Source organism: Ranitomeya imitator, chromosome 2, assembly GCF_032444005.1.
Source record: "Ranitomeya imitator isolate aRanImi1 chromosome 2, aRanImi1.pri, whole genome shotgun sequence".
NCBI lineage: Eukaryota > Metazoa > Chordata > Amphibia > Anura > Dendrobatidae > Ranitomeya > Ranitomeya imitator.
This window is the reverse complement of record NC_091283.1, coordinates 361,068,271-361,093,502: the sequence shown is the minus strand read 5'-3', so window position 1 is coordinate 361,093,502 and position 25,232 is coordinate 361,068,271. Positions and strand designations below refer to the sequence as shown.

At 45.9% G+C, this 25,232-nt stretch overlaps 1 protein-coding gene across 2 annotated transcripts; it reads left to right on the top strand.

Annotated features, from left to right (window-relative positions):
- Positions 1 to 5,399: 5,399 nt before the first annotated feature.
- Positions 5,400 to 25,005, top strand: LOC138663842 (zinc finger protein 605-like). 2 transcript variants are annotated; one of them, XM_069750194.1, is made up of 8 exons: positions 5,403 to 5,470; positions 7,462 to 7,750; positions 9,263 to 9,412; positions 9,542 to 9,721; positions 9,796 to 9,919; positions 10,003 to 10,094; positions 10,720 to 10,810; positions 22,396 to 24,214. In XM_069750194.1, exons 2-8 carry the CDS (start codon positions 7,733 to 7,735, stop codon positions 24,162 to 24,164), a joined length of 2,424 nt encoding a protein of 807 aa, XP_069606295.1. In that variant the 5' UTR covers positions 5,403 to 5,470; positions 7,462 to 7,732; the 3' UTR covers positions 24,165 to 24,214. The 2 variants fall into 2 exon arrangements, with proteins under 2 accessions (XP_069606296.1, XP_069606295.1); XM_069750195.1 differs by lacking the exon at positions 7,462 to 7,750 and having other exon boundaries at positions 5,400 to 5,470; positions 22,396 to 25,005.
- The last annotated feature ends 227 nt before the right edge of the window (positions 25,006 to 25,232 follow it).

Genomic DNA, 25,232 nt, shown 5'->3' with positions numbered 1-25,232 from the left:
ATGTGTCCCGTGTGGTGTAGTATATAGAGGATGTGTCCCGTGTGGTGTAGTATATAGAGGATGTGTCCCGTGTGGTGTAGTATATAGAGGAGTTGTCCCGTGTGGTGTAGTATATAGAGGATGTGTCCCGTGTGGTGCAGTATATAGAGGATGTGTCCCGTGTGGTGCAGTATATAGAGGATGTGTCCCGTGTGGTGCAGTATATAGAGGATGTGTCCCGTGTGGTGTAGTATATAGAGGATGTGTCCCGTGTGGTGCAGTATATAGAGGATGTGTCCCGTGTGGTGTAGTATATAGAGGATGTGTCCCGTGTGGTGTAGTATATAGAGGATGTGTCCCGTGTGGTGTAGTATATAGAGGATGTGTCCCGTGTGGTGTAGTAAATAGAGGAGTTGTCCCGTGTGGTGTAGTATATAGAGGATGTGTCCCGTGTGGTGTAGTATATAGAGGATGTGTCCCGTGTGGTGTAGTATATAGAGGATGTGTCCCGTGTGGTGTAGTATATAGAGGATGTGTCCCGTGTGGTGTAGTAAATAGAGGAGTTGTCCCGTGTGGTGTAGTATACAGGTCCTTCTCAAAAAATTAGCATATAGTGTTAAATTTCATTATTTACCATAATGTAATGATTACAATTAAACTTTCATATATTATAGATTCATTATCCACCAACTGAAATTTGTCAGGTCTTTTATTGTTTTAATACTGATGATTTTGGCATACAACTCCTGATAACCCAAAAAACCTGTCTCAATAAATTAGCATATCAAGAAAAGGTTCTCTAAACGACCTATTACCCTAATCTTCTGAATCAACTAATTAACTCTAAACACATGCAAAAGATACCTGAGGCTTTTATAAACTCCCTGCCTGGTTCATTACTCAAAACCCCCATCATGGGTAAGACTAGCGACCTGACAGATGTCAAGAAGGCCATCATTGACACCCTCAAGCAAGAGGGTAAGACCCAGAAAGAAATTTCTCAACAAATAGGCTGTTCCCAGAGTGCTGTATCAAGGCACCTCAATGGTAAGTCTGTTGGAAGGAAACAATGTGGCAGAAAACGCTGTACAACGAGAAGAGGAGACCGGACCCTGAGGAAGATTGTGGAGAAGGACCGATTCCAGACCTTGGGGAACCTGAGGAAGCAGTGGACTGAGTCTGGTGTGGAAACATCCAGAGCCACCGTGCACAGGCGTGTGCAGGAAATGGGCTACAGGTGCCGCATTCCCCAGGTAAAGCCACTTTTGAGCTACAGAGAAGCAGCACTGGACTGTTGCTAAGTGGTCCCAAGTACTTTTTTCTGATGAAAGCAAATTTTGCATGTCATTCGGAAATCAAGGTGCCAGAGTCTGGAGGAAGACTGGGGAGAAGGAAATGCCAAAATGCCTGAAGTCCAGTGTCAAGTACCCACAGTCAGTGATGGTGTGGGGTGCCATGTCAGCTGCTGGTGTTGGTCCACTGTGTTTCATCAAGGGCAGGGTCAATGCAGCTAGCTATCAGGAGATTTTGGAGCACTTCATGCTTCCATCGGCTGAAATGCTTTATGGAGATGAAGATTTCATTTTTCAGCACGACCTGGCACCTGCTCACAGTGCCAAAACCACTGGTAAATGGTTTACTGACCATGGTATTACTGTGCTCAATTGGCCTGCCAACTCTCCTGACCTGAACCCCATAGAGAATCTGTGGGATATTGTGAAGAGAAAGTTGAGAGACGCAAGACCCAACACTCTGGATGAGCTTAAGGCCGCTATTGAAGCATCCTGGGCCTCCATAACATCTTAGCAGTGTCACAGGCTGATTGCCTCCATGCCACGCCGCATTGAAGCAGTCATTTCTGCCAAAGGATTCCCGACCAAGTATTGAGTGCATAACTGAACATTATTATTTGATGGTTTTTTTGTTTGTTATTAAAAAACACTTTTATTTGATTGGATGGGTGAAATATGCTAATTTATTGAGACAGGTTTTTTGGGTTATCAGGAGTTGTATGCCAAAATCATCAGTATTAAAACAATAAAAGACCTGACAAATTTCAGTTGGTGGATAATGAATCTATAATATATGAAAGTTTAATTGTAATCATTACATTATGGTAAATAATGAAATTTAACACTATATGCTAATTTTTTGAGAAGGACCTGTATAGAGGATGTGTCCCGTGTGGTGTAGTATATAGAGGATGTGTCCCGTGTGGTGTAGTATATAGAGGAGTTGTCCCGTGTGGTGTAGTATATAGAGGATGTGTCCCGTGTGGTGTAGCATATAGAGGATGTGTCCCGTGTGGTGTAGTATATAGAGGATGTGTCCCGTGTGGTGTAGTATATAGAGGATGTGTCCCGTGTGGTGCAGTATATAGAGGATGTGTCCCGTGTGGTGCAGTATATAGAGGATGTGTCCCGTGTGGTGTAGTATATAGAGGATGTGTCCCGTGTGGTGTAGTATATAGAGGATGTGTCCCGTGTGGTGTATATAGAGGATGTGTCCCGTGTGGTGTAGTATATAGAGGATGTGTCCCGTGTGGTGTAGTATATAGAGGATGTGTCCCGTGTGGTGCAGTATATAGAGGATGTGTCCCGTGTGGTGTAGTATATAGAGGATGTGTCCCGTGTGGTGTAGTATATAGAGGATGTGTCCCGTGTGGTGCAGTATATAGAGGATGTGTCCCGTGTGGTGTAGTATATAGAGGATGTGTCCCGTGTGGTGTAGTATATAGAGGATGTGTCCCGTGTGGTGTAGCATATAGAGGATGTGTCCCGTGTGGTGTAGCATATAGAGGAGTTGTCCCGTGTGGTGTAGTATATAGAGGATGTGTCCCGTGTGGTGTAGCATATAGAGGATGTGTCCCGTGTGGTGTAGTAAATAGAGGAGTTGTCCCGTGTGGTGTAGCATATAGAGGATGTGTCCCGTGTGGTGTAGCATATAGAGGATGTGTCCCGTGTGGTGTAGTAAATAGAGGAGTTGTCCCGTGTGGTGTAGTATATAGAAGATGTGTCCCGTGTGTAGTATATAGAGGATGTGTCCCGTGTGGTGCAGTATATAGAGGATGTGTCCCGTGTGGTGTAGTATATAGAGGATGTGTCCCGTGTGGTGTAGCATATAGAGGATGTGTCCCGTGTGGTGTAGTAAATAGAGGAGTTGTCCCGTGTGGTGTAGTATATATAAGATGTGTCCCGTGTGTAGTATATAGAGGATGTGTCCCGTGTGGTGCAGTATATAGAGGATGTGTCCCGTGTGGTGTAGTATATAGAGGATGTGTCCCGTGTGGTGTAGTATATAGAGGATGTGTCCCGTTTGGTGTAGTATATAGAGGATGTGTCCCGTGTGGTGTAGTATATAGAAGATGTGTCCCGTGTGGTGCAGTATATAGAGGATGTGTCCCGTGTGGTGTAGTATATAGAAGATGTGTCCCGTGTGTAGTATATAGAGGAGTTGTCCCGTGTGGTGTAGTATATAGAAGATGTGTCCCGTGTGTAGTATATAGAGGATGTGTCCCGTGTGGTGCAGTATATAGAGGATGTGTCCCGTGTGGTGTAGTATATAGAGGATGTGTCCCGTGTGGTGCAGTATATAGAGGATGTGTCCCGTGTGGTGTAGTATATAGAGGATGTGTCCCGTGTGGTGTAGTATATAGAGGATGTGTCCCGTGTGGTGTAGTATATAGAGGATGTGTCCCGTGTGGTGTAGTATATAGAAGATGTGTCCCGTGTGGTGCAGTATATAGAGGATGTGTCCCGTGTGGTGTAGTATATAGAGGATGTGTCCCGTGTGGTGCAGTATATAGAGGAGTTGTCCCGTGTGGTGTAGTATATAGAAGATGTGTCCCGTGTGTAGTATATAGAGGATGTGTCCCGTGTGGTGCAGTATATAGAGGATGTGTCCCGTGTGGTGCAGTATATAGAGGATGTGTCCCATGTGGTGTAGTATATAGAGGATGTGTCCCGTGTGGTGCAGTATATAGAGGATGTGTCCCGTGTGGTGTAGTATATAGAAGATGTGTCCCGTGTGTAGTATATAGAGGAGTTGTCCCGTGTGGTGTAGTATATAGAAGATGTGTCCCGTGTGTAGTATATAGAGGATGTGTCCCGTGTGGTGTAGTATATAGAGGAGTTGTCCCGTGTGGTGTAGTATATAGAGGATGTGTCCCGTGTGGTGTAGTATATAGAGGATGTGTCCCGTGTGGTGTAGCATATAGAGGATGTGTCCCGTGTGTAGTATATATTATTTCTATATAACTGCATGGTGGGTCCCAACAATGACTTTTCTCTGGTGGGCCCCAAGGTACTCCAGTCCGACGCTGATACTGTATGTACACAGTGTGGACCTGTTTACAGTATAGTGCTGTGTATATACTTTATACAGCCCCTCAGCCTCTATTCTGTATACAGCCAGCACAGCAACAGCCTCTGGTATGTACAGCCAGGTAAACAGCCTCTGATATATACAGCCCAGCAGCAGCCCTAATATATATATATATATATATATATATTGCGTTTTTGCATTATACAGTATATTGCAACACCTTGAAAAATGGGCCTCCCACCAAAATGGTCCCCGGGCCGCCCACCTCTTTAATCCGGCCCTGTGTCTCGGCGTATGTCGGGCTGCTCTGGGATGATAGTCCGATGTTTCACATGCATCCATAGACTTGTGTGAGTGAGCCAAGTCTCGGTGCCATTCGCAGGAGGCAGCGATTGCTCTCTCATGCTGAATGGACATGAGAAAATAATCGCAGATCTGAGCTGCTCCATAGAATAACACTGGTCTGAGTTCTATACGATGTTTTATCACATAGCGCTCAGCCGTGTTATACGCTCGCGTGACCCCGGCCTCAGAGCAATAAATAAGACTGAGCTGTAATACTGGGCCGTCTGTGACTGTATAATGATAATCTCTTTATTTATATAGCGCTAACATATTCCGCAGCGCTTTACAGTTTGCACACATTATTATCACTGTCCCTGATGGGGCTCACAATCTAAATTCCCTATCAGTATGTCTCTCAAATGTGGGAGGAAACCGGAGTACCCGGAGGAAACCCACGCAAACACGGGGAGAACATACAAACTCCTTGCAGATGTTGTCCTGGGTGGGATATGAACCCAGGACTCCAGCGCTGCAAGGGTGCAGTGCTAACCGTAACTATGTTATATAGTCTTGTTACACGCACCTCACATCTTGTGACATACAGGTGCACAAATATATTATATATACACCATGCGACAAGTGGGCCTGTGTAACTCCAAATGCCAGGGCTGAATTTCATCCCCAGTCCAGCCTGTCTCAACTCGCAGAGCCCCCACTAGATGAGGACAAGGCTAAATCCAAACTGGTGAAGGACTTCTGCTGACGTCAGGACCATGTGACCATGTGAGGAGATGATGTCACAGGAGGGGCGGAGCCTCTTCCTCCATTGCAAACCTGACACCAGGAAGCCGCATTGTGCGGAGGCTGCAGAGATTACACTGAGGTGATTTGGGGGCACAGACAAGTGGATATTCCTGCAAGGGGGGCTGCATGTTTGAGGGGCGCACAGGGAACAGGGAGACTTTGTATTTCTTGGATTGGGGTCTGCGTGGTGATGAAAGGGTCCTGTTACTTGTGTGTGGCTGGGGGTCTGGGTGGGGAAGGAGGGGTCCTGTTACTTGCATGGGGCTGAAGGTCTATGTGAGGAAGGAGGGAGTCCTGTTACTTGAGTGGGGCTGGGAGTCTGCATGTTTAAGGAGGTGTCCTGTTACTTGCGTGTGGCTGCGTCCTGCGGGTCTGCGTGGGGAACGATGGGTTCCTGTCACTTACATAGGGCTTGGGATCTGCGTGGGAAGGAAGGACTTCTGTTACTTGTGTGGGGCTGCATGCAGTGGTCTGCATGGAGCAGGAGGAGGTCCTGAAACTTTTGTGCATGTTTGCTGGGGGTCTGTGTGGGGAAAGAGGAGGTCCTGTTACTTGCGTGTGGCTGTGTGCTGGGAGACTGGGGAAAGAGGGGGTCCTGTTGCGTGTGGCTGTGGGCTTGGGAAAGTTGGGGTCCTGTTACTTGCGTGTGGCTGCGTCCTGCAGGTCTGCATGGGGAACGATGGGTTCCTGTCACTTGCATAGGGCGTGGGATCTGGGTGGGAAGGAAGGGCTGCTGTTACTTGTGTGGGGCTGCATGCTGTGGTCTGCGTGGAGAAGGAGGAGGTCCTGAAACTTTTGTGCATATGTGTGTTGGGGGTCTGTGTGGGGAAAGAGGAGGTCCTGTTACTTGCGTGTGGCTGTGTGCTGGGAGACTGGGGAAAGAGGGGGTCCTGTTGCGTGTGGCTGTGGGCTTGGGAAAGTTGGGGTCCTGTTACTTGTGTGTGGCTGCGTCCTGCAGGTCTGCATGGGGAACGATGGGTTCCTGTCACTTGCATAGGGCGTGGGATCTGGGTGGGAAGGAAGGGCTGCTGTTACTTGTGTGGGGCTGCATGCTGTGGTCTGCGTGGAGAAGGAGGAGGTCCTGAAACTTTTGTGCATATGTGTGCTGGGGGTCTGTGTGGGGAAAGAGGAGGTCCTGTTACTTGCGTGTGGCTGTGTGCTGGGAGACTGGGGAAAGAGGGGGTCCTGTTGCGTGTGGCTGTGGGCTTGGGAAAGTTGGGGTCCTGTTACTTGCGTGTGGCTGCGTCCTGCAGGTCTGCATGGGGAACGATGGGTTCCTGTCACTTGCATAGGGCGTGGGATCTGGGTGGGAAGGAAGGGCTGCTGTTACTTGTGTGGGGCTGCATGCTGTGGTCTGCGTGGAGAAGGAGGAGGTCCTGAAACTTTTGTGCATATGTGTGCTGGGGGTCTGTGTGGGGAAAGAGGAGGTCCTGTTACTTGCGTGTGGCTGTGTGCTGGGAGACTGGGGGAAGAGGGGGTCCTGTTGCGTGTGGCTGTAGGCTTGGGAAAGTTGGGGTCCTGTTACTTGCGTGTGGCTGCGTCCTGCAGGTCTGCATGGGGAACGATGGGTTCCTGTCACTTGCATAGGGCGTGGGATCTGGGTGGGAAGGAAGGGCGGCTGTTACTTGTGTGGGGCTGCATGCTGTGGTCTGCGTGGAGAAGGAGGAGGTCCTGAATCTTTTCTGCATGTGATAAGGGTCTGCGTGGGAAGGAGAGGGTCCTGTTACTTGAATGGGGCTGCATGCTGGGGGTCTGCTGGGGAAGGAGGGGGTCCTGTTGGTCTGCATGCTGGGGGGGGCTGCATGGGGAAAGAAGGGGACCTGTCACTTGCATGTGGCTGCGTGCTTGGAGTCTGCGTGGGGAAGGTGGGGGGTGTTGCTGCTTGCTGGAGGGTTGATGTGAGGAAGGGGGTGTTTTGTGCGTGGGGCTGTTTGGGGAAGGAGGTGATGTTACATGTTGCAGTAGTACAGGATAATGTGTAATGTCACTCTCTTTGGGCTGCATGTGGGAGGGGGGGGGTGTTTTGTATATAGAGCACCTTTCCTCATTAATAATATTTTTGTGACACAGGATTGCAGGTTTACGCCCAGCCACCAGGAGGCTCCAAACTGCGTATAAAGCCTAAAAAATTTAGCCCCCAGCTTTGGCCTTGTGCAGGCCGCAGCCGGAGACTCTTGCGGCCCCGCCCACTCTGCAGAAATCAATGGCCATCTTTCTCCTTCCCCTGCCTCCTCCGGACACACGCTGGCATCCGGAAGCGGCTTCCTGGCACAAGGATCTGGAGGCATCAGCGCTGAAGACAGCGCTAACCACATCAGGAGTGCCACACTGCAAATAAGAGATGGGACACAGGATCTGGGTAAGGGAGCGCTGCACTATCACTCCTGCACCTCTGCTGTATCCCATACTCTGTAGGAATCCATTTACTGGGGCACATAAAGGGGTACATCATGTCCCTGCCTAAGGCACCAAAGAAAACTGATAAGACTATTACAGTCTTTTTCTCTTCATGTAATTCCTGCCAGTCTGCATTTCCTAAAGCTGAGAGTTCGATACTCTGCAAAGCCTGTGACCCCAAATACATTCAGGAGCCCCCCCCCCCCCCCCCCCCCCCCCCCCCCCCGCTGCCACCGAGCCCAGTGTACTTAGTCCCCATGAGTGGGATTGGTCAATGTTGCAATCCATGGCTTCTCTGGCCAAAGCGATAGAATCCTTTCTTGTTCCTTCTGTGGATCATGGCATTCACATGACTGACGTAGATGGATCCTCCCCTACAAGGGAGCCATTGGCTAGCAGCAAGCACTCTAGAAACGTACAGGCTTCTAGAAAACGGATCCTTAGTACCTCCCCTGAGCAGTCAAGTGCTTTGGCGTCCGTGAGCTCCGTTTCTCGCTCTCCCTTTCCAGAGGTTTGTAGCGAACTTGATTCTGAGTATGAATCGGACGTCTCCTTGGATCCGAATTCACCAGATTTTCAGAAAATGGGGGATTTACTGATTGAGGCTGTCAACCAGACTCTAAAGGTTGATGAAGACTCCAGATCCGTGTCAGGTCACGCTGTGTCCTTCAAGAGGAATAAACGTCCTCATAGAGCATTTGCCATTCACCCGGAGTTTCGGGCTATAGTTAATCAGCACAGGGAGTGACTGGATAAACGTTTCACAGGACAAAAACCTCTTGAGGCGAAGTATCCTTTTTCAACTGATCTAAGGAAAGATTCAGCCCAATCTCCTGTAGTAGACCCGCCAGTGTCTCGCTTGGCATCCAAAACCCTTCAATCGCTGCCAGATGGATCATCCATTAAAAATACCACGGACTGTCAGATAGAAAATTTGGCTCGCTCTATCTTCGAAGCATCAGGCTCGGCTCTCTATCCATCTTTCGCTGCAGCGTGGGAAGCTAAAGCCATGGTCTCCTGGTCGGAGACCATGGCTCATTCCATTCAGAGCGGTAATCTTCCTCCGGAGGCAGTGCATCTGGCCAGCCAGATTTCTCGGGCAGGAGATTACCTGGTACACTCATCTTTGGATGCGGTTAGCTGTGCTGCTCTGTCAGCGGCAAATGCCATCACAATCAGAAGGGCCTTATGGCTCAGAGAATGGAAAGCGGATTCTGCATCAAAAAAGTCTCTGACATCCCTTCCTTACCAGAGTTCCCTTTTGTTTGGAAAGAAGCTGAATCAGCCACTGATTGGGAGCATGGAGAAAATGTCTTAGTCAGAAATTCAACTTATGTTCCAGTCCACACAAGATTACAAAATACAACACCTACATGTTCTATCTTCTGAGATGTTTCTCCTTATTATCTCCAGTAATTGTATTATTACATAGGATTTTTATGGTGTTACATTGGCTCATCTTCTTCTCATTCAGGACTCTACAATATCAGATCCTGTCAGTGAAGATCTTCCATATAAGAAAATTTTCCTGATTTACCCATCAAGAATGGCTATGGACAGGGACAAGATGGTGGAGAGGATATTACACCTCACCCTAGAGATCCTCTTCAGTCTTACTGGAGAGGTGAGCGATTCTGAGGATGCCACATTACATCATTCTTATCTATGGAAATAACAGATTTGCAGAACTTGAGAAGTGAAGACTCTGGAAATGTCTGTAGTGAGATTTATTAATGTGTCTCTCTATAACCAGGATTATATAGTAATGAAGAAGACCACTAGTGAGCACTGTCAGATCCCTGTGTCTGAGGGATGGGGAAGACCCCTTAGCCCAATCAGAGGGCCTCCACCTCACCCCCTGATACATGAGGACATCAATGACCAGAAGATCCTAGAACTCACCTACAAGATCATTGAGCTGCTGACTGGAGAGGTGACACTGCTGGGACATTATACAATAACGCTATGAAGGGATCGGGGTGATGACAGTATCATTGTATGTGTCAGGTTCCTGTAAGGTGTCAGGATGTCTCCGTCTATTTCTCCATGGAGGAGTGGAAGTATTTAGAAGGACACAAAGATCTGTACAAGGACATCATGATGGAGGTTCCCCAGCCCCTCACATCACCAGGTAATAGACAGGACTAAATACAAACAGTCTATAATTATCTGTATGTAAAGAATGAATTCAGTCCCTGTATGTGTTTCTTCCAGATCTATCCAATAAGAGGACGACACCAGAGAGATGTCCCCGTCCTCTTCCACAGGACTGTAAACAAGATCCCAATGTTCCTCAGGATCATCAGGTAGATGGAGAGAAGGTGTCATGAGATCTCCCCTATGATGTGTAGACGGCTGTGAAGGTCTTGTGCTCAGTCTGGTTTTATCCAACAGTATTATATGTTTTGGAAAAGGAAAGGATGTGTTTCCAGCACACTGACCAGCTAAAATTAAAAAGTTTATTTGGATATGATTAAAAATAAACAATGCCTTTGTTAGAACCCTGCATGGCCGGGATTCTTATGTTTCTTGTAAAATGTTTGTTTGGTATGTGAGAAAATTCAATATAAACGATTGAACAAAAAATAATAAAACCAACCTGACTAAGGGCGCATCTTTGCGCCAGAAACACGTCAGGTTGTTTTTATTTTATTTTTAATCATGTCCAAATAAACTTTTTTCATTGTATCTGGTCGGTGTGCTGGAAACGTTTGCGGAATGCACCAGCAGGTTTGGCACCCACCAGACACATTTTAGCAAAGTCGCTTGAATTCCAGCTGGAAGCTACCCATGTGGAGACTCCCTGTCCATCCTCCCTGCCTATTATATGTGTTATACTTGTGTAATGAGAACGGTGGAGATGGCAGGATTAGAGCTGATCATAGATGTGACTTATCCATCTGACGGTGACTTTCACAATATTTGTTTCAGGGTGAAGATCTGACCCATATTAATACTATAGAGACATATGTGAGGGGTGATGAGCGGTGTAAAGAGGAGATTCCTACATATGACTACCCAGGTGAGTAGTAACCACTAAATGCAGAGAAGTCACAGATTCTTATCAGTCACCGCTGTGGCTGCTTTATCGGTGGTGTAGTCCAGCCATATCACAATCATGTCATCACCATTTTGTCTCTAGACCACAACATTCTCCAAAACTGTTCAAATGACTTTGGGCATTAAAAACCCTTTTCTGTAGAACATATAGCCTGGAAGATCCACCTACCCCCTGAAATTAGAAGATGCTGACCGTAACCTGCCCATATTTGTAAACTGCAAAGACAAATAACCTCAAAAGTAGAATGTACTGACAAGTTAAATCATTTGAAGAAAAATATTATGATGGCCTGTAAGAGAAAGCGGAGAGTAATGATGCTATTACCTTCCTAGAACTCTGATATCTTATTGGATAAATCTACCTTCTCTCCCTTTTGTGCTACTGAATGTGCTCATATGGCCTCTAGAAGACCAGGTCCAGTCTTTCTGGCCGAACTTAACTTTTATGATCGACAACAGTAAATGTGCAGTGAGGCCAAGTGTGAATTTCTGTACAATAACAGCAGAGTTTCCCTTTATCCTGACATTTCAATTTCTTTTAAAACAAAAAATGAAAATAAATTAAGGTGCCGTGCTAGAAAGCAAATTGAGACAGGTGCTGCAAGATCTGCCTCCGTGCAATGTGGCTAGTAAAAATTAAAAAAAAAGTCACTTACTGTTGCGTGCCTGAAGTTGTTGTTTTCCAATAGTTCAATCCATGCTAGTGAGGTAGATCTTCTGCATATATCATCAACTTACATAAGCAGAGGGGAAAAATACAATCAAACAGTCCAAAGTATATAGGAAAAAAAACTAACAACTTTATTGTACAAAATATAGTAGGAAATACTGCAACAACAGTGAAACACATACATGAATCTAAAATACTAATGACAGGCAAGATCCATTAGGATCATGGGTAAGTAATAAGTATGTTTAAAGGTATGTATAAAAACTCATAGTAAATACTATTTTAATAAAGGTATGATGTCAGAATAGCCTTGTAACATATCATATCATTTATCAAAGAGGCTTGTGTCTATCAGATTGTCTGATGGCTACCATTTAGTGCAAGTAAAAGTCCACTCAAAATTATATAAATTAGTTATATGGCAGCATATAAATAGTGGCTATATCCCAAGGCAGTAAAGTGCAATAGTGCAAGTAATGGAATATATACTGTGTATAAGGTGAGGGCTACTCAGATAGACCTATTAAATACCATACCTAATGGATAACACCAGTAAGGATCAAGGGGATCCACCTGTCCGCCCCTACGCGCGTTTCGGATGGCACCTTCTTCCGGGGGTGCAGTGTATTTAAAACATGCCAGACTATACTGTACATATACGAGCGTCCCGGAAGTAGCGTTGCCGCGGACCGGAAGTGACACATCCGTCACCTCGGCAACCGCGTAGCCAGCTGGCGCCCGCGTCATACAGCAGGAGGCATCAGGAACACGACATGCCCCACGTGACCTGATGCCCCCGGCTGCATTGAGACACGGGAAGTCGGCGGGGATAGCGGAGACAAGGCGCGCATGCATACTGCCCACGGCAGCGCTATCGATGTGTGACAGATGGACAGAAATACATACCATATAACAGTGCCACAACAATGTCATTGATTTAACATGGGGATCTTTTAGATTTATCTCTCTCTCTCCGTATCTCACTCTTGTGCCACACCATGTATTACGGTAGATATACGTAACATCCTTTGGAGAGAGTAATAGTAGCATCATACAAAGTCCTAGACATATATCACAAATACCCCACAGTTGCAAATCATTATGGCAGAATTATAATATAAATATCAAATAGCATATATACCGTATATACTCGATTATAAGCCGAGACCCCTAATTTTGCCACAAATAACTGGGAAAACTTAATGACTTGAGTATAAGCCTAGGGTGGAAAATGCAACAGCTACTGGAAAATTTCTAAAATAAAAAGAGATACGAATAAAAGTAAAATTCATTGAGACATCAGTAGGTTAAAGGGAACCTGTCACCCCGAAAATCGCGGGTGAGGTAAGCCCACCGGCATCAGGGGCTTATCTACAGCATTCTGGAATGCTGTAGATAAGCCCCCGATGTAACCTGAAAGAGGAGAAAAAGACTTAGATTATACTCACCCAGGGGCGTTCCCACTGTTGGTCCGGGTCCGGCGCCTCCCATCTTCATCAAATGACGTCCTCTTCTGGTCTTCACGCTGCGGCTCCTGCGCAGGCGTACTTTGTCTGCCCTGTTTGCTGGTGGCTTTGGTAGGGATACCTTGGTAGGGTCTCCTAGGGCTAGTCTGCTTTAAGCGGGGGCGCCATATCTTTCCCCAGGGTGCCAACCTCCGCTGCAAGGAAAGGATTTTATAAGGTGAAGGCACTATCTATCCTCCCTAGTCCATTTTCCTTGCATAGTGTAATATCAAAAGTCTGACTATTTTTGTCTTTTACGGACACATACTGTGTGTGTAGTTGGACTTCTTAATCTAGCATCGGATTAAACCCTCCAAAATCCCCTGCTATTTTTGTAGTTTTTTTGTAACTTTGAAATATTAATATTGTTTTTCTATCCATACGTTATGCCCCATAAGATGCTCCATACATTATTCCCATAAAATGCTCTATACATTGTGCCCCATAAGATGCTCCAGACATTATGCCCCATATGCTGTTGCTGAGATTAAAATTAAAAAAAAATCACATACTCTCCTCTCGTCGCTCAGGCCCCCGGCACTTGCGATAGTCACCTTCCCCGTTCCGCCGCGCGCCGCTCTGTCTTCCAGCTCTGACTGTTCAGGCAGAGGGCGCACAATAGCTACCTGACCTGAAGTCACAGGCGGAAGACGGAGCGGCGCCCGTCGGTGGAACGGGGTCAGGTGAATATCGGAATGCTCACCCTCCCCTGTTATTCTCAGCTGCTCCTGGTGAGGTCCCTGGCAGCTTCTCGCTGTCAGATGGTCTCCGGGAGCTGGCAGCGTCTTTCTACGTTCAGCGGCCATGTACCGCTCATTAAAGTATTGAATATGCGTCCATATTCATTACTTTAATGAGCTGTACCACGTGACCGCTGAACACAGGAAGAACTGCCCGGAGACCATCGGAGATGCAAGGACCGTGCCAGGAGCAGGTGAGTATGTGACAGCTGCCGCTCCCCCTCCCTCGCCGACAATGACTCGAGTATAAGCCGAGAGGGGTACTTTCAGCCTAAAGAAATGGGTTGAAAATCTCGGCTTATACTTGAGTATATGCGGTATATAATATGCGAGCATCCCGTAAGTAGCACTGCCGCGTACCGGAAGTGACGCATCCGTCACCTCGGCAACCGCGACTCCAGCCAGCGCCCACGTCATGTCGGATGTATGTGTGAGATGGATGTTGAGATCATTGCTATTCAGACCAGTCAAAAATTAATGTAACTCCACAGGGGTACCCTGCCAGATCAAGAGAATGTCATCAATGTACCACGTCCAAGAGAGGATGAGGTCCATCGACGCCTGTTTTTGATTATAGGTCATTACGGTTTGTCTATTAACTATGTCGGATATGCATTTTGTATCATGTGACAGAATGTTGACATTCTCTACCATCCATGCAAATGTGCCACCATTTGGGACAATATATGGACTCTCAATATGCATGACATCAACTCCATATGGGTGAAGTTGTTGCAACACCATGTTGTTTCTCTTGCTCTGGACATATGTGGAATTATATACTATTTGATAATTTTGCTATAATGCCATCATAATGATATGTAACTGCGGCTATCGTGATATGTCTAGGTGTAACGCTCGCACCGAGACTGGTTGGCACGGGCGCCTAGGGGTGTGGCCCCACTGGACCACAGACCAAACTTCCCTGGAAGGGGCGTAACTAAGTAGCTGCCTAGGTGTTCGCTGGAGCCTCTGATGGTGAGGTCAGACTTGTGCAATAGGAAGCTACCAGGTACCACTCCAGGGTGGAGTCAGACTGTGGATGCTGATCCCACCGGGGACAAGACACGGGCAGGCAGGCATGGCTGTGACACTGGCTGACAGACGGGTATGACAGAGACCCTGACGGGCGGACTGGCTTGACGGAGATGCAGGCAGACGGGCGCGGCTGGCACTCAGGCTGACACGGCTGGTACTGGCAGACAGGACTGATACTCTGGTAGGAACTGGTATTCAGATGGATGTATGGAAACAGGTAACAGCCTGTTCAGACTGGAGAATATAAAGAAACAGGTAGAGACCTGTATGGCAAGTTGCAGAATAAAGATAGAGCAAAAATGGAAGCAAAGCAGAATCACAGGAGGCGGAGTAAGAGTAGGAGGTGGAGCTAAGAGAAGAGGAGAAGGCGGAGCTATGAGCAGAGAAGGAGAAGGCAGAGCCAAGAGCGGAGACGCTGGAGGCGGAGCCAAGAGCGGAGACGCTGGAGGCGGAGCCAAGAGCAGAGACGCTGGAGGCGGAGCCAAGAGCCAGAACCGCAGGAGGTAACACCAAGAGTGAAAGAGTGCAGAACCACAGGTTGTGGCGAGGAAAGCAGAGAGGCACAGAACCACCGGTTGTGGCAGAACAGAGCAAAGATGCAGAGCCACAGAAAGTTGCAAGCAGAGCAGGAGGATAAGGCGGAGGTACACACAGCAGAGTGGGAAATGACAAAGGAGAAACAGGAACGGACATAGACCAGAGTTCAGACAGGAACGGATACGGATACACAAACAAAACACAGATGAATGCCTGCAGTATTGCAGCCCTCTGAGACAGGAAACACATGACCTGGCAGCTCAGTAGCAAGTGCTAACTGAGGGGAATAGTTTGCTCAGGCATCCTCCAATGGGTGAGGATGCCTTAAGTATCAGAGGCCTCAAGGCTATTGGCCAGGAACACCCAAGGGAGGTGCACACAGTCTCAATAAGAATCCGGAGTGGCTGGCGCCGCCCCCTATGCACACAGCCAGGAAGTGTACACAGAGCAAGCCGCCATGAAGCACATGGCATGGAGCCGGCAGCAGACAGCTCTCACAGCATGGCACTGGGTGAGTGAGTTGATGTAACAGGCAGGTGGGGAATGGAAGGCCATGCAGTGATGCCGGCAGGGTTGTTACACTGGGATTTTGTATGATGTTACTGTCTATTATTGTTTCCCACTCTGATGATTGTTACATCTAATACATGGTGTGGCTCAGGAGTGAGATATGGAGAGAGATAGATACATCTAAAAGATCCCCACGTTAAATCAGTGACATTGTTGTGGCACTGTTCTATGGTATATTTCTGTCCATCTGTCACAAATCGATAGCGCTGCTGCGGGCAGTACGCATGTGCGCCTTGCCTCCGCCATCCCCGCCGACTTCCCATGTCTCTATGCAGCCCTGGGCATCAGGCCACATGGGGCATTGCGTGTTCCTGAAGCCTCCTGCTGCACGACACGGGCGCCAGCTGGGGTCGCGGTTGCCGAGGTGACCGATGCGTCACTTCCGGTCTGCGGCAACGCTACTTCCGGGACGCTCGCGTATCTATATAGTCCGGCATGTCTTAATACACTGCACCCCCTGAAGAAGGTACCATCTGAAATGAGTTTAGGGGCGGACAGGCGGATCCCCTAGGTCCTTACTGGTGATGTCCATTAGGTATGGTATTTAATAGGTCTATATGAGTAGCCCTCACCTTATATACAGTATATGGTCCATTACTTGCACTATTGCACTTTACTGCCTTGGGATATAGGCACTATTTATATGCTGCCATATAACTAATTTAATCTTGAGTGGGCTTTTACTTGAACTAAATGGTAGCCATCAGACAATCTGATAGACACAAACCTCTTTGATAAATGATATGATATGTTACAATGCTATTCTGACATCATACCTTTATTAAAATAGTATTTACTATGTGTTTCTATACATACCTTTAAACATTCTTATTACTTACCCATGGTCCTAATGGATCTTGCCTGTCATTAGTATTTCATATTCATGTATGTGTTTCACTGTTGTTGCAATATTTCCTAATATATTTTGTACAATAAAGTTGTTAGTTTTTTTCCTATATACTTTGGACTGTTTGATTGTATTTTTCCCCTCTCTGCTTATGTAAGTTGATGATTTGTGCATATTTAGTCCAACTACCACATTGGTGTGGCATTTGCCTTATACTATGCTCTAGATAAATTAATTTAAGGATAACCAATTGTCACGCAGTCCTTCTCCAATACCACACAATCAACAGAGCAAGAGAATAGTGAACAATTCCAAAAGCTTTATTTAGGCAAAAACACGAAAGGTCCATATACGATCCACCACACAAAGGATAGGATAGTCCAGAAGCCGAATGCAGTTCAGTAACTGGATAAATGTCCAAGGAGATGAGTCCAATAATCCAGCAGACAGAGGATAAAAAATGGTCCCTATGCTTCCCCTTCTCTCTCATGTGCTGTGTTCACATCATCTTTCCACACAAGACTGATCTGTGTCTCACCTCCCTGATTTTTTAAGGGTACCGTCACACAGTGGCATTTTGATCGCTACGACGGCACGATCCGTGACGCTCCAGCATTGTAACAATATCGCTCCAGCGTCGTAGACTGCTGTCACACTTTGCAATGTACGACGCTGGAGCGATAATTTCATGACGTATGGGCGATGTAGAAGTCGTTGGTTACTATGCGCACATCGTATACAATATCGTGCACACCTTTGTTACACCATGCGATCATGCCACCACAGCGGGACACTAGACGACAAAAGAAAGTTTCAAACGATCTGCTACAACGTACGATTCTCAGCGGGGTCCCTGATCGCAGGAGCGTGTCAGACACAGCGAGATCGCTGGAACGTCACGGATATATCGCTGGAACGTCACAAATCGTGCCGTCGTAGCGATCAAAATGCCACTGTGTGACGGTACCCTAAGTCTCACTCCTCATTCACAGGTTAGGGGGGGTGTCACAGGGGCTCATTGTTTCAACAAGCTAGTTCAATATGTCATTAGCATATTAGCAAACAACATTAGTCACTGACCTTGTGGAGAGATAACAGTACAGGACTGTGGGGGCTGATATCAGATGGCCAATAACAACTCATCCTACAAGAGAACACCATGATAATCAGTAAAATATAAATATACACAAAATGATACCCACATAAGATATTGCACCATCACACCAATGTTATTCATAAGTTATTTGTGCATACAGTCCAGAATAAGGGAGCATCCTCCCGTTAGCAAAAGAATCCCCCCTCACACTTGTACCTGCGTTGTCCGGCGGTGAGCCTCAGCCGAATGGCGCCGCCGTGTAGTGGCGTAGCGAGCGGGGGCGTGGTTTAGCAGTGATGTCACCTGCCCGTACTGACGGACACAAACGGGGTTGATTGCTCTTTAGGCAGGGCTGCATATGCCACCTGCCAAGGTGCCAGCGCCTTTCCAATAGCATTTTATTCAGTTTAAGCGCCAATGTGACTTTGTGTATCAGTAAAATTCTTTTAAAACCAACTAACGTCAAACAGGATCACGATAGACTACATAAAATACATTACACCTGTGCCATGATATATTTCTAAGCTGTGCGTGACTGGTGGCTGTAACATACATTTATTCACGCCTGCAGGAGATGTATTGGCATAGCTTTGGCCTCTCTCTGGCTTTGGGAGGGCTTTAAATAGCCTCTCTTGGGCTGTACATTTGTCAGTGATACTCCTGCCCTCGGCTGAGTTAGTTGACCATTGAGTGCTTGTGTCTTGTGCATGCTTTCGTGTGAGCCCCCTGTTTCTGACCTGGTCTGTTCCCATTTTGTTCTTGTCTGCTGATTCTGTACCATTTGTTGTTTGCCTGCTATTGACTCCTGCTTCGTCTTGTGACTGTCCGTTTTGCCTGTTCTCCTGGTACCTCTCGGTATCTGACTCTCGGCTTTGACCTGACCATTCTCTTGTCTCTTGTTCTGATTCCCCGCTGATCTCCCGGCACTGACCTCGATTCCCTTAACTTCCCCTCGGCCCTGCCGGTCCCCGCCGCTCTCAGATATCTTTTCCGGGAGCTCGCCAGTTGGCTCCACCCATGACCTTTCCTCTACGGTCACGTGTCGCAGGACTTGCACACCGGCGGTCACACCCGTCCCGGTAAACCCTCCATGCACTAAGAACCAGGTAACCCAGTACTCAGGTACTGATACTCAGGTTGGACACGTGTACTGTACGTGTACGTGTACTTATTTGGTGATAATTTTAGAATTCTTCACAAAATATAAGCCCCAATTTTTTTCACTTTCACAAAGTGGAATAGCATACAGATGGGCCTCACAAATTATTTTACAACTTCTCTTGAATCCGACAATACCCTATATACGGTTGTGCACTACCATCTGGGCTCATTTCAGGGTTGAGAAGGGATGGAGCGCCATTTAGCTATTTGAATCCATATCTTACTGGAATAGTTTGCAGACACAATGTATAGGGAGCAGTGTTTGTGACCACCTGGCAGCTCAAATGATGGCCATGATGAACAGGCTTGGCGCTATCTACTCCATTGTCCTAATCCCAAAGATTATCTTAAGGTACCTTCACACTGAGCGACGCTGCAGCGATACCGACAACGATGCCGATCGCTGCCGCGTCGCTGTTTGGTCGCTGGAGAGCTGTCACACAGACAGCTCTCCAGCGACCAACGATCCCGAGGTCCCCGGTAACCAGGGTAAACATCGGGTTACTAAGCGCAGGGCCGTGCTTAGTAACCCGATGTTTACCCTGGTTACCAGCGTAAACGTTAAAAAAACAAACACTACATACTTACCTTCCGCTGTCTGTCTTCCGGCGCTCTGCTTTCCTCTGCACTGTCAGCGCCGGTCAGCCGGAAAGCAGAGCGGTGACGTCACCACCGTGCTTTCCGGCTGGCCGGCGCTGACACAGGATGCAGGAGGAGTGCAGAGAAGCACAGCGCCGGGGACAGACAGCTGAAGGTAAGTATGTAGTGTTTGTTTTTTTAACGTTTACGCTGGTAACCAGGGTAAACATCGGGTTACTAAGCACGGCCCTGCGCTTAGTAACCCGATGTTTACCCTGGTTACCAGTGAAGACATCGCTGGATCGGCGTCACACACGCCGATCCAGCGATGTCAGCGGGAGATCCAGCGACAAAATAAAGTTCTGGACTTTCCTCAGCGACCAACGATCTCCCAGCAGGGGCCTGATCGTTGGTCTCTGTCACACATAACGATTTCCTTAACGATATCGTTGCTACGTCACAAAAAGCAACGATATCGTTAACGATATCGTTATGCGTGACGGTACCTTTACTCATCACCGAATTAACACCTCTACATGGATCTGGACTTACATAGAGACCCTCCAGGCTTGGACTATAGTGTTGCCTGCTGTTTGGTGGTGTAAAATGGAAAGAACAATAGTTAGGTAGCCGGTTCAGAACCAGTAAGGCTGAGAAATTACAAAATGAGAAGAGGCAATAGTAGTCCGCAAACAGGCCATGATCACAACAGGATACAAATACACAAGCCAGGAGCTGAGCATAGAGAACTGAACCAAAGGAGAACAAGGCTGTATCTAGCAGCTTCTTTCAATATGCTTCAAGCTTTTGTAGAATATGGTGCTATGCAATTGGCCGAATCAGTGAGCAGATTACTTTAGCTGGACAGCACATACACCCATACTTCCAGACTGGATTGCACTACTTGCGCCAGGCACCCTAATGTTAGTGGCTGAACTGAGCCTACATCATCCACAGCTTCAGGTTCCAACATTTACCCCATTACCAGCCCCGCCTGCCATGTGAATAAGGAAACGCCTGGTGACAAAAGCAGACATCGTAGGAGCAGATCTCAGAAGAGATGTGACACCATCTGCAGAAGCCCTAATATGAAAAAAAAAATCAGAAAACCAGAGAAGTAGAAAATAGTCTCCATAAAGTGACTCCGTTTTAGAAATTTTAACACTCAGATAATTAATCTATTGAAATAATGACCTTTTGATTCCACAGGCACTTTCCGGAAATTAGCACGCAGTGGATGTGGGAGAAAAAAAATTGCCAATATGCCATTTTATTACCCAACACATAGTGCCCAGATTGTGCTCCAGGAGACACACACACACACACACACACCATAAATTAAGTGGGTTCTTCTCACTATAGTAATGCCAAATACATGTATGCTAAATGTGGTTTGGGCACTTTGAAAGACTCAGAAGCGAGAAGGATATTTGACTTTGAGAGAGTGGTTATTGATGGATTGGTTAATGGAAGCCATGTATCTGCACCTCAAAAACATTTCTAGAATTCAACACTTTCTTATTTTCAAACTCTGCAAAACCTCACAGTGTTTCTCTTATTCATTGTCGTCTGGACTGTTGTAACTCTCTACTAATCGGTCTCCCTCTTACCAAACTCTCCCCTCTCCAATCTGTTTTGAATGCTGCAGCCACGATCATATTCCTCACCAATCGTTACACCAATGCCTCTACCTTGTGCCAGTCATTACACTGGTTACCCATCTATTGCAGAATCCAGGACAAACTTATTACCCTCACCCACAAAGCCCTCCATGGCTCACCACCACCCAACATCTCCTCCCTCGTCTCAGTCTACCACCCTACCCGTGCCCTCCGTTCTGCTTATGACCTGGGGTTAGCATCCTCAATAATCAGAACCTCCCACTCTTGTCTCCAAGACTTTTCACGTGCTGCGCCAATTCTTTGGAACGCACTACCCATGTTAATACGATTAATCGCCAATTCCCAAAGTTTTAAGCGTGCCCTAAAAACACATTTGTTCAGACTGGCCTACCATCTCAACGCATTAACCTAACTATCCCTGTGTTGCCCATTCAAAATTTTTTACCATAACCAGGTTCCTCGCATCATGTTCTCGCATGCTTTATGCATTTAATAGCTCTCTGTGTCTGTACTGTTACATACTTAGGCTGATAACCGGCTCATGCAGCATTACATGAACACCCGATTCTTACACTTTGGCTGTTCCGAACAACGAAAGCAATCGTTACCATCCACCTTTCGTGTCTCCTCTTTTCCTTATAGATTGTAAGCTTGTGAGAAGGAACCTCATTTCTCTAGGTATCTGTTTTGATCTTTGTCTTTGTTATGCTTAATGTCCATTGTCTGTACAAGTCCCCTCTAAAATATAAAGTGCTGTGGAATATGTCGGTGCTATAGAAATAAAATTATTGTTATTATTATTATGTTACTTTTCAAGAGCCTTTAAGCAACTAATAATGTGGACACCTCTGTTTTTCCACTAACAGATGATTGACCTGAGTGGGGACTTTGTTTTTTTGTGAGAAGAATAGAATTTTTTATCGGTATTATGTTCGTCAACATAATGTTTCTTTGTGGCTTTTCATTTCATATTTGGGAGGCAGAATGAACAAACGGTTCAACATCACACTCTACTGGTTCATCCTATGAGATTTTCTATTAGACTGTGAACTGTCATTGTCTTAGTGAAGAATTCAGTATTTTTACATAAACTGTCTATAAAAATGTCAGATTAAGTAGAAATGTGAAATGACATTCAAAGATATTTTATTCAAAAATAATAATTGGTTTATATCTTGGCAGATAACTGTCCCAAGAGATCAGAGGAACAGCTGACATCTTTAATCTTTAAATCAGATGATTTTGAGATCCCAGTGGATACAAATGAAGTGAATGCCGTTACTCCAAATATACCATCATCCCTTCACAGCAAAGATCTCTCATCTGATATTTTGAAACAAGTCCTGTCTTCTGATTCATTAGCGACAACTAAGGAAAATCAGAGTCACAAAATAAGCATTGAACATGGAAATTCTCCTAAATCAAAGAAGCCATTTTTATGTTCAGAATATGGAAACAGTTTTCCCATCCAAAAGTCTTTTCTTAAACATTCAAAAATTCACACAGTGGAGAAAAGTTTTTCTTGTTCCATGTGTGTTAAATGTTTTAAGCACAAATCACATCTTGTTAGACACCAAAGGACCCACATAGGGGATAAGCCTTTTTCATGTTCAGAATATGGGAAATGTTTTAACCGGAAAGGTAGTCTTTATTGCCACCAGAGAACCCACGCAGGGGAGAAGCCTTTTCCATGTTCAGAATGTATGAAATGTTTTAATCAGAAATCAGATTTGGATAGGCACCAGAGAACCCACACAGGGGAGAAGCCTTTTCCATGTTCAGAATGTATGAAATCTTTTAATCAGAAATACGCTTTGGCTACGCACCAGAGAACCCACACAGGGGAGAAGCCGTTTTCATGTTCAGAATGTGGGAAATGTTTTAACCAGAAATGGAATCTTGTTATACACCAAAAAACCCACACAGGGGAGAAGGCTTTTTCATGTTCAGAATGTGGGAAATGTTTTAAGGAGAAAGCAGATTTGAGTGCGCACCAGAGAACCCACACAGGGGAGAAGCCTTTTTCCTGTTCAGAATGTGCAAAATGTTTTAATCTGAAATCGACTTTGGTTATCCACCAGAGAACCCACACAGGGGAGAAGCCTTTTTCCTGTTCGGAATGTGGGAAATGTTTTAAGGAAAAATCTGGTTTGGTTACGCACCAGAGAACCCACACTGGGCAGAAGCCTTTTTGCTGTTCAGAATGTGGGAAATGTTTTAAGCAAAAACCTGCTTTGGTTAGGCATCAGAGAATTCACACAGGGCAGAAGCCTTTTTGCTGTTTAGAATGTGGGAAATGTTTTACACAGAAATCAGATTTGGCTAAGCACCAGAGAACCCACACAGGGGAAAAGCCGTTTTCATGTTCAGAATGTGGGAAATGTTTTTATCAGAAATCAGCTTTGGTTACGCACCAGAGATCCCACACAGGGGAGAAGCAATTTTCATGTTCAGAATGTATGAAATGTTTTAATCAGAAATCATATTTGGTTACTCACCAGAGAACCCACACAGGGGAGAAGCCTTTTCCATGTTCAGAATGTGGGAAATGTTTTAATCAGAAATCGGCTTTGGTTACTCACCAGAGAACCCACACAGGGGAGAATCCATTTTCATGTTCAGAATGTGGCAGATGTTTTAAGAAGAAATGGAATCTTGTTATACACCAAAGAACACACACAGGGGAGAAGGCTTTTTCATGTTCAGAATGTGGGAAATGTTTTAAGGAGAAATCAGATTTGAGTACGCACCAGAGAACCCACACAGGGGACAAGCCTTTTTCCTGTTCAGAATGTGGGAAAAGTTTTAAGCAAAAATCAGATTTGGTTACTCACCAGAGAACCCACACAGGGCAGAAGCCTTTTCCATGTTCAGAATGTGGGAAATGTTTTAACAAGAAATTGAATCTTGTTATACACCAAAGAACTCACACAGGGGAGAAGGCTTTTTAATGTTCAGAAAGTGGGAAATGTTTTAAAGGGACACTGTCACCTGAATTTGGAGGGAACAATCTTCAGCCATGGAGGCGGGGTTTTTGGGTTTTTGATTCACCCTTTCCTTACCCGCTGGCTGCATGCTGGCTGCAATATTGGATTGAAGTTCATTCTCTGTCCTCCATAGTACACGCTTGCACAAGGCAAGATTGCCTTGTGCAGGCATGTACTACGGAGGACAGAGAATGAACTTCAATCCAATATTGCAGCCAGCCGGTAAGGAAAGGGTGAATCCAAAACCCCGCCTCCATGGCTGAAGATTGTTCCCTCCAAATTCAGGTGACAGTGTCCCTTTAAGGAGAAATCAGAGTTAAGTACACACCAGAGAACCCACACAGGGCAGAAGCCTTTTTCCTGTTCAGAATGTGGGAAATATTTTAAGCAAAAATCGGCTTTGTTTATGCACCAGTGAACCCACACAGGGCAGAAGCCTTTTTGCTGTTCAGAATGTAGGAAATGTTTTAAGCAAAAATCGGCTTTGGTTACGCACCAGAAAACCGACCTTTTTCATGTTCGGAATGTGGCAAATGTTTTGTAAAGAAATCATATCTTCTTAGTCACCAAAGAATTCACACAGGGGAGAAGCCTTTTTCATGTTCATAAAATAGGAAATGTTTTACACTAAAATTAACTCTTTAACATCAGAAAAGTCACAAAGGGGGTGAAGCCTTTTTCATGTTTAGAATGTTGGAAATGCTTTAACCAAAAAATGTATTTCCTAAAGGAGCTGTCCATTACTAGGACAACCCCTTATGATTACTAATGTTTGTCCTATTTCAAATAAAAATATTCATACTTACTTTCCGTGCAAGTGTCGTTGCAGTGGTCTTGACACTCACGTTCCCGGGGCTTATGTGAGGTTGATACAAAATCAGCGCTGGCTTCACTGTTCCTGCCTTCGGATGTAATGAACATCAACAGGAAACTAGGGCCACCGCTTCTCTCTGACTTAAACTTACTGTTTGATTTGTCCAAAAGGGGAGACCGTGAACCAAGTTTAAGAACGCACATACTTTCGAAACACAT

What these genes read in the sequence shown, in the direction of transcription:
- LOC138663842 (XM_069750194.1), top strand. An exon ending in TCTTCAGTCTTACTGGAGAG is followed by an intron (nt 9,413 to 9,541) that starts GTGAGCGATTCT and finishes CTCTATAACCAG; the next exon opens with GATTATATAGTAATGAAGAA. An exon ending in ATGTTCCTCAGGATCATCAG is followed by an intron (nt 10,095 to 10,719) that starts GTAGATGGAGAG and finishes TATTTGTTTCAG; the next exon opens with GGTGAAGATCTGACCCATAT.